Raw genomic sequence first — 9,877 nt, 5'->3', positions numbered from 1 at the left:
GGACAACTAAATTTACTCTTATTAGCACTTGGCTGGGTTGTGGTATTTGACTAAGGTGTGGCTCAGTTGAAGATTCTCAGTCCTAGGTGCCATATTTTAAGAGGGGCCCTGATTATTTGAAACATGCCCAGAAGAGGGTCACAATGACTTAAAATAATTTCAATTGAGGTATAGTTGAAGATCTGGGGACATCTAACCTGAAAAAGAGAAGATTTAGGCTTATTTGAAGGACTCTCTTGAGGAAGAGTATAAATTTATTCTGTACGGTTCCAGATGAACAACTAGGACAAATGGTAGAAATTACAAGGAAATACATTTTGGCTTAACATAAGAAAGATTATTCTAACAGTTAAATACTGTCCAAAAATGGAATGAGTTACTTCCTTTCCCTTATCGTAGGGAGTTTTCAAGCACAAGCTAGACATCGTAGAGGGAAATTCTGGTCTTGTTATCAGGTGGATGGTTGGACTATGTGACCTCAGACTGTTATAATTCTAAAACTCTAATGTCTTATGACTCAATAATCCTTTGGCAGTTATTTAACCCAACAACTGGCCAGACTTAAGGTAGACCCCAAATTTCATTCTTCATTTTGGTCTTGATGAGTTGAAGTTTTATCAGATTGTCCAGCCCAAACATCTTTAGACTCAACTCACAGAGTCAAAGACCTAAGATTTCAGATCAATGAGCTGGGTAAGGGGAGGAGGAATTTCCCTGAAATCCATAAGCAATATCAGGTAATGTCAATTATATTTCTTCCTTTCATTTAACTCTTTCTTAGTAACCATATTGACCAGATTTCCTACTCCCCCATACATTTTTTTTTTTAATTTTTTGAGACCAGGAAGTCCTGGGTCTGGGCCAACTCTAACCCAGAGGAGTAACTAAAATGACATTAGATTGTAAGTTTCTTGAGTCTTGCTTCTTTGTATTTTCAAAGCTTGGCACAAAGCTTGGCACATAGTAGGTGCTTAATAAGTGTTAATTGATTGTTTACAGAAAAAGTAAATAGGATTGTTTTGAGCATCATTTCAGTCAGACTTAATGAAGTTGGGTAGTTTTGAGGCAATGATATGATTTTGCAACATTTTCTTTTTTTTTCATTTATATAGCACAATTTACTTAATCATTTCACAACAGGACAACTCTTTAGTTTTTAGTTTTTGCCTCTCTCCAAAAGAGTCCTTATAAATATCATTGCACCAATAGATATTTTTTCCTCTTTCTTTGCTTTCTTTGGGAGTTAAGAAGTAGTGGGATAGCTAGTTCAAGCACTGTGTATAATTTGGTACCTTTTGGAACATAGTTCCAAGCTACTTTCCAGAATAGCTGCGCCAGATTTTGCAACATTCTTTAAAAAGAACAAATGAGCTTGGACTCTTTAGCCAGTCCCACAATTCAAGTCCTGTTTCCCCCAACTCTGTACTATCTTTCATTAAAGACAATAAACTTTACACATCTTTCTACTCATTTTCACTGGCTTAGTGTTGGCTTTGAAATCCCTCCTTTTGTATTCCCAGTGCTTACTTAGCACAATGGCAGGCACATAGTAGGCAATTAATAAATACTGATGGATTGAAATTCAAAACCACTTAATTTTGACCTGGTAAAAATATTCATTGCATATTGTAAAGGGGGGCAGAGCTACAGCTACACCCCATACTATATATAACTCATTTTGCTTTAATCTACATTTTTTCTTTTTTTTCTTTTAAAGGAAACCATTATGATAGTTTCAGCGAAAACTACAAGCCTGCAGATGACATGGCTATTTATGCTAATGTTTTCATTCACAATCGATGCTAAAATTCTAAAGGAATCAAACCCCCCAATAATAGAGTACAAACCTTTTATTGTATATTGGAATGTTCCTTCAACAAAATGCAAGAAGCTTTTTGGTGTGGATCTAAATCTCCAAGCTTTTGACATTGTGGCTAACCCTGATGAGACGTTAAATGGGCCCCATGTTACCATATTTTATGAAAAAAAATTAGGGAATTACCCTTACATTGATGAAAATGGAGTGATCATCAATGGAGGAGTACCTCAGAACGAGAACCTTCCTAAGCACCTTGCAAAGAGCAAGGAGGACATCAAGAAGGCCATACCTTCGGCAAAATTCCAAGGACTTGCTGTTATTGACTGGGAAAAATGGAGACCTCAATGGGAAAGGAACTGGGATTCTAAAAATGTATATAGAATCCATGTTTTAAACCATGTTAAAAATAACCACAAGTATTGGTCAGACCCTGAAATACAGAAAATGGCAAAACAGGAATATGAAAGTGCTGCCAAGAATTTTATGAACTCTACTCTCCGGTTGGGGTTAGGAATGAGACCACATGGACACTGGGGTTTTTACATTTACCCAGAGTGCTACAATTATAATTACCAAAAAAACCCACTGACATACACTGGGAAATGTCCAGAAATTGAAATTTCCCGCAATGATGACCTCCGATGGCTATGGCAAGAAAGTACTGCTCTTTTTCCTTCTATATATTTGCCATCGATGTTGAAGGATAGTGTACATACCCAGAAATTTGTTCACTATCGGGTCAAAGAAGCAATGAGAATTTCCCAAATGGCTAGGAGGGATTATGCTTTGCCTGTTTTTGTTTATACTAGGTTATTTTATACCTATGGTAGGGAACCCTTGACTAAGGTAAGACCCCTGTTCTCCTTTCCCCTAAAAGGTGTTTTTTTTTTTTTAATATAGAATAGAAATATAGTAGGGATATATTCACAAAAGAAAATTTTTTTTCTGAAAGTTTTTTTTATTTCTTTACTGAATTATTTAAAGACTTAATCCTCTACTGCTTCTTATGGGTATGCATTCTTTCAAAGGTCAAGCTAACTTTGAAGATCAGTGCCAGTCACAACAAAGTCACAAAGTAATGTATTTTAATTGTAGTGAGAAACATAGACCTTGGGGTGTCCTCCCATGAGACCCTTTAAAAATGTCATAAAAAATATTCTTAAATCTCATTTCAAGACTCAGTTTCTAGGCTACTTCCTAAAGGACATTTTTCCAGATCTCCTTAGTTATTAATGCCCACTCCTTCCTCAAATTACCATGCATATATTTGTCTGTTTACATTTTTACCATCATTTCTTCTCTACCATCTTTCCCCTTCCTCAGTATAAGTTCCTTGAGGATAGGGACTATTTTTTTTCCATTTTTTTTTTTATATCACCAGCACCTAACACAGTGCCTTGCATAAAGGAAATGGGAGTGATGGACTAGATCTATGATTTCATTGATCTAGGGAATTTCCAGGTGTGGTAATTACCTCTTAATAGAGATAGCATCTTCTCTTGTGCTTATAATCTTAGAAAATTGTCTAAAGCACTGAGAATGTTTAATGGATTTACCCACTGTCACACAGCTAGTATTTTTGAGAGACAGGCCTGAACCCAAGACTTCTTGACCCTGAGGCTAGCTTTCTATCCATTCCATAATAAGCTTTGCATATAATTTTGTTGTTATTCTTCAGTTGTTTCAGTCATGTCAGACTTGTTGTGACCCCATTTGGGGTTTTCTTGGCAAAGATATTGGAGTAGTTGCCATATCCCCTGCCAGATCATTTTATAGATGAGGAAACTGAGGCAAACAGGTTGAAGTGATTTGCACATGGTTACACAGCCAGTAAGTATCTGAGACTAGATTTACATATAATAGGCATTTAATAAATGCTTGTTGGATTGGATTGCATTAACTTTGAAATTCTGAAATACTTCACCACCAATACCTTTACTACTACCACCACCATGACTACTTTGCCTGTTGCCACCACCACTGCTACCACTATTAGCTAGCCGGTATTTACATAATGTCTTAAAGTCTACAGACAGTTTTATAGATATCATCTCATTTTATACTCACCATAACCCTGGGAGGCAGGTGTTACTATTATCCCCATTTTACAGAGGAGAAAATTGAAGCAGATGGAGAAGTCAAGTGACTTGCCCAAGATCACAGAACTAGTGTCTCAGGATTTGAACTCAAATTTTCCTAACTCCAGGTCTAGTGTTCTATCTACTATGCTACCTAAGTGAAATTTCATAATTTTCCTCCCTAGGTCCTAAACCTTTCATATCTCTCCATTCTCTTGGAGCTTCATATTCTTTAATCTATTAGTCAAAATTTTCTATAATCTACCTTTCTTACTCTGTCTCCACCTACTTTCCCTACTATTCTGACCAAATTGGTTCTACTACCATTCCTTAATGAGTCTTAAACTTTCTTCCCTTTATTTCATGTCATTCTTTCTGGCTGAAGTATACTTCCCTTTTCTCCCTGTGCAAATCCAATCTATCCTTCAAGACCTTTCCTTCAAATGTCTCTCAAATCACTCTTGCCTCCAGTGATTTCTTGCTCCTATGAACTCCTATGGCATATATGTCACTTACATAATAATACAATTTATCTGAACCTGTGACTTAATTGATATGTGGGACTACTTAGCTCCCCTCTACTTATTTATCAGCAATTTGTCTGTAACTTATAGCCTTAGATAGTTGACTAAGACATTGAAATACTAAGTGACTTGATTATGGTCACAGAGCAAGTGCATTAGAAGCAAGATTAGAAATTCAGGTCTTTCCAACTCCAAGATCAATTTTCTATCCAATAGACCATGCTACTTCCCAAGTCTTTGATGAGAATGAATAATAATAATTCATATTTTTTAGAGAGGCTTAATTTCTCAAATGTTTTCTAATAAGCTTGTAGAAACTATACATGTAATTATCATTATTTGTTCATGAAGAGCCTTGAGTTGCAGAGAGCTTAAATGACTAGTCACATGGCTAGTAAAGGTGAGTTCACACTTCAGCTCTGGATCTAAGTTCGGAGATCTTTCCACCACACTGAGATTCCCCTTAATAAAATACTGCCATTTTTGTGTCAGCTTTTATACTGGATAACACTTGTACTGTTGTGTTTTATATATGCCTTGTATTATTATTTAACTTTTCCTGTTTTTGTCTTCTTTCTTTTGCTAGATTAGAAGCTCTTTGAGGGCAGAGAGTGTGTCTTATTCATCTCTGTATCTCCTACAGGGCCTAGCCCAATGCCTTGTACATGGTGGCAAATTTTTAGTGACAAAATCAGATTATGTAGCAGATAGTTTTACTTTCACTTGAAAGAATCATTTGAAGTCTGGTGAAGTATTTATGCATATGTATATATATATGCATGACATATGCATATGTATCCCTTAATAAAGGGAATCCTGTTAAAATATTAAAGTTGTCTAGACCAGAGATGTTAAACATGGGGCCTGCTCTAGGACCAGATTAAAATATAATTGGGAAATATTTAACGAAATAAATAAAATACAATAGAATACAATGTTAATATGCTAAGTCAATATGTGACCAGTAGGGATGTAAGATTTAGTGGCCCCATTTTTATTTGAGTTTGCCACCACTGATCTCTACTGTGACATAATAAGTATCACTTTGAAATAGTCTATCACCATATTTATCTTTAAGAGATGTTGTAGAAGGACAATGAGCTGGGCCAAAATTGAATAGGAGGATGAGAATGGAGGAGACTTTCTTTGGGAAAATACACAGCCCTTTCAAGCTACTACTTAAAATAAAAATACATCTTTTAAAAATTGTTGTAGTTTTGACAGAGCTATATGACTGTGAATAATGGTATACCACAATTTGTGAAGAGTAAAATTTACAGAAGACCAGAAGGCAACAGAAAACTATTTGAAAGGCATAAGTAGCACAAGAAATTTCATGTTTAGTAAATATATGTTGAGAAAAGAAGGTGGATTTGCCACATAGTGAGGAATAATAAAGCCTGAGTGCTTCATTAGTACCCAGAAAATTTGTAAGAGACTTAGAAAAGGGCTCTAGTATTTTGCATAGATCCTCATTAATGAATAAACATAAAGAAGACTTGCACAGGAGAAGACACAATGGGATTGTGGTCCACAAGACTGAAAGAATGAGTCAAAGATTCATTGAAGTTTTAAGTGTATACTTCAAATAACTTGCTCTGAACAATTCATGTGCAGATGTCTTCTGATCCTTAGTAGCCACTTAGGAAGGGAGAAAAAAGAAATTTATTCATAATCTTAGTAATTCTTATGTGCATATATTCTGACACAGCATCCGTTCTCTTCTAGCTACTAAAAACTTATAAGCTTGAAAAGCTAACTGAGCTTTCCTATTCTTGAAGCATATTTATTAGAATGGTAGAATTTTAAAAGTCCTTTTTGCCATTAGTTTCCATTAATTATTTAGATTCTACGTCTAAAATGGAGGACTTATTTATCTACACACTTTATCAGTCACACATTCTAGAACATAGTAACAAGAAAAAATGAAACTGTTGGTCCCTTTGTGCTCTGTGGTTGGTGGACTGAATCTTACTCCTGCTACCCATTAGTTTTTAGGAATGACTCTGAATCTTTTTCTTTCTAGAATGATTTATTGTATACCATTGGTGAAAGTGCTGCAATGGGGGTAGCAGGTATGGTAATATGGGGACAAATGGAAGATTCCAGTTCAAAAGTAAGTCCAATTTTGATTTATATTCCTCTATCAGCACCCTGAAAGAAAAGTTCATAGAATCTCTGATGTAGGAGTAGAATAATACCACATAATATTCCTCTAACTAGCTTTCCTTGGAAACCATCTTACCTCTTTTTAATTCAACACTACTACAATTACTAAATTTAAATACTAATAGTAATTGTTTCTCTTTCACCTAGGAACCCTGAGGGTCTTATCCTCCCAGTTTGATTTTTTTTTTTTTTTTTGATTAAAGGGTCCATCCCTTGAGTAACTATTTAAAGAAGTCTATTCGTTGAATGGGTGTAACTCACTCAAAGTGAGAATGCTATGAGATCTTAGTCTGAAAGGGCCAGGGTTTCACATTGCATCCTGGGCCATCTCCAGCCGTCCTGATGAATATCACGCCACTGGATCCAGATGGCTCAGGAGAAGACAGTGAGGTTGGTGACCTTGCACAGCCCTCCCTCACTCAAATCAAAGTCAGCTGCAAATCATGTCATCATCCTGACGTCGTGGTCCTCTTTGAGAATGAAGGTCAAACACAACAACTCTAATTACTTAGTAAAAGATTAATCAATCTACCAAGCAAACAAGAAGAATTTTCCAGTCACCCACTATGCACCTGGTACTTTGCTAAATGGGGCAGTTAGGTGGCTCAGTGGACAGGATGCTGGGTTCAAAGTCAAGAAGACTCCTCTTCCTGAGTTCAAATTTGACCTCAGACACTTACTAGCTGTGTGATCTTGGGCATGTCACTTAACCTTGCTTGTCTCAGTTTCTTAAATGTAAAATGAGCTGGAGAAAGAAATAGCAAACCACTCCAGTATCTTTACCTAGAAAATTCCAAATGAGGTGAGAGTCAGTCACAACTGAAATAACTGAGCAACATTTTACTAATCACCAGGGAGTACACAAAAATCAGTCAGTCAATAAGCGTTAAGTACCTACTACGTGCCAAGTGCAAAAAAAGGTAAAAGACATTTCTTGCTCTCAAGAAACTCACAATATAATGGAGAAAAGCTTGAAAAACAACTGTGTACAATCAAGATACATACAGAACAAATTAATGATAATCATTAGAGAGAAGGCACCGTGGGTCCCTGCCCTTAGGTGTTTCTACTAGGGAGATAGCACATTGAATCATAGACTCTGAAAATGGGAAGAGACCTTCGAGGTCATTTAGGCCAGTTGTCTCATCTTTGCCCATGAAGAAACAGAGGCGCCAAGTAAATGAGTTGCCCAAGGTCACAGAGCTTATAAATTAGATGAGCCTGACTGGAACCCAAATCTTCTGACTCAAGCATAGTGTTCTTTTCATTATACCATCTGTCTCTTTAACATAAATAAAACCTTTAGAGAATACTCAAGTGCTAACTACAGCAAGAGAATTCTAACTGTATTGAGTCTAAGAGCAACAGAAATTCTGAAAGGAGAAGATATGCATTTATATACACATACCCAGTGTGTGAATTGTGCACAGGCCTTATGCTTGACTTTTTTCTTCCTCTTTTTAACCCTTCATTCCATGGAAATTAAATTCACAAATTTACTACTTATTACTAATTCTACCATGAAGAGATAGATAGGAGAAGGGAAGGTCTTGGATACCTTTCAAGGGTGGGGAGCTTGTGGCCTCAAGAACACATGTGACTCTCTAGGTCCTCAAGTGCAGTCCTTTAACTGAATCCAAACTTCCCAGAACAAATTCCCTTAATAAAAGAACTTTTTTTCTGTAAACTTGGACTCAGTCAAAAGGTGGGCACCCCTCTCTAAAGCTTAGACAATGATATGTTTATAGATGCAACTATCAATCTGTCTAGGGGCAGCTAAGTGATGTAGTAGATACAACCCTGGTCCTAGAGTCTAGAGACTTGAGTTCAAATTTGACCTAAGGCACTTTCTAGCTATATGATCTTGGACAAATCTAACTCCTATTTGCCTCAGTTTCCTCAACTGTAAAATGGAATATAATAATAGTATCTGCCCTCAGGGCCATTGTGAGGATCAAATAAGATAATAATTGTAAAGAATTTAGCAAAATGCCCGGCACATAGTAAGTGCCTAATTAATAAATGCTTATTCCCCCCTACCCCCACTCCTCTAGAGAATTGCCTGGGGCACTGAGACAAGAGACTTGTCTAAGACTACTCAGCTAGTAAGCATAAGTAGATCTTGAACCCCAACCTTGATTACGTAGCTAGAATTCTGTCCACTATTCCAGACACGCTCTCAGTTGCTTTTTTAAATGATTAACTATAGTCACTTTTACCTGGGAAATAATATATATTATGACTAACTTGGGATGATTTCTATTTTTTTTATAGAACAGTTGCTTAACTATGCAGAAATTCGTTAATGGAGTTTTTGGTCATTATATTGTTAATGTGACAGCAGCCACCCAACGCTGCAGCAGAATTCTTTGTAACAATAACGGGCGATGTGTTCGGAGACAAGCTGACTCCTACTCTTATCTGCATATGCCCGTGGGCAGCATTATGAGGCATAAATTAAAGAGGGGGCTGAAGTTTATCCCTTCTCAAAGAGCTTCCAAAGAGGAAACACAAGATATGAAGAATGAATTTGTGTGTCAGTGTTATACTCACTGGAATGGAAAATTCTGTTCGTGGAAAGAAACCCATCACTCTGGATCAAGGAAAAAGATTCTGTTCTCTGAAGCAAATATCCTCCTCACTTTAATTTTAATCTTGCCTGTGAGCCTGCTGATCTTTTTTATCCCACTGTAATCTAACTTTTCTGGAATCAGTTTGAAGGATCCACCTTGCTTCATGCTTCTCCTATACCTGTGCTCTCTGATCTTCTCCATGCCTGCAGTTCCAAATGTTTTGGGGAATCGTGATGCTCTGTCATTGTTTTGTATTCCTCTCTCTCTATGAACACAACAAATATGTTTTAAAGAAAATGAAATTACAATTAATGTCATTCTCTGAATTGTTTGAAATTAAAAGGATTATTGAGATGAAAAGATTTTTATAAATTGAACCACTGGAGGCATTGCTGACCTGTGACTTGAGCCTGTTCAGTGACCAAACACTGTCAGGCACATATTCTTTGCAGGAGTTGAGTGCTCCACCCAACACTGAGGCATTCTAGAAAAACACTAAGCCCCTTATGATCTCCAAGGGATTGTTAACTCTTTCCCCTTTCTCCATCCCATTTCATAGATGACAACTCTTGTTTTCTTAACCTAAAGGCTTGTATGATGTTGTTCATTTGCCTGTGATTCTTTGCAACTTCATAGACCTTTACCCATGGGATTTTCTTGGAAAAGATACTGGAATGGTTTACCATTTATTTTCTTTTCCAGTGGCAAAGTGAT

The 9,877-nt window shown here is 36.7% G+C and overlaps 1 protein-coding gene across 1 annotated transcript; it reads left to right on the top strand.

The window, feature by feature from the left end:
* The first annotated feature begins 527 nt into the window (after positions 1 to 527).
* Positions 528 to 9,523, top strand: LOC140533292 (hyaluronidase-1-like). Its single transcript, XM_072652850.1, has 4 exons — positions 528 to 737; positions 1,718 to 2,665; positions 6,448 to 6,537; positions 8,865 to 9,523. Exons 2-4 carry the CDS (start codon positions 1,727 to 1,729, stop codon positions 9,282 to 9,284), a joined length of 1,449 nt encoding a protein of 482 aa, XP_072508951.1. The 5' UTR covers positions 528 to 737; positions 1,718 to 1,726; the 3' UTR covers positions 9,285 to 9,523.
* Positions 9,524 to 9,877: the final 354 nt, after the last annotated feature.

Source organism: Notamacropus eugenii, chromosome 3 (genome assembly GCF_028372415.1).
Source record: "Notamacropus eugenii isolate mMacEug1 chromosome 3, mMacEug1.pri_v2, whole genome shotgun sequence".
Taxonomy (NCBI): domain Eukaryota; kingdom Metazoa; phylum Chordata; class Mammalia; order Diprotodontia; family Macropodidae; genus Notamacropus; species Notamacropus eugenii.
Note: the sequence above shows the minus strand (reverse complement) of the source record. Positions and strands in the feature narration are given on the sequence as shown.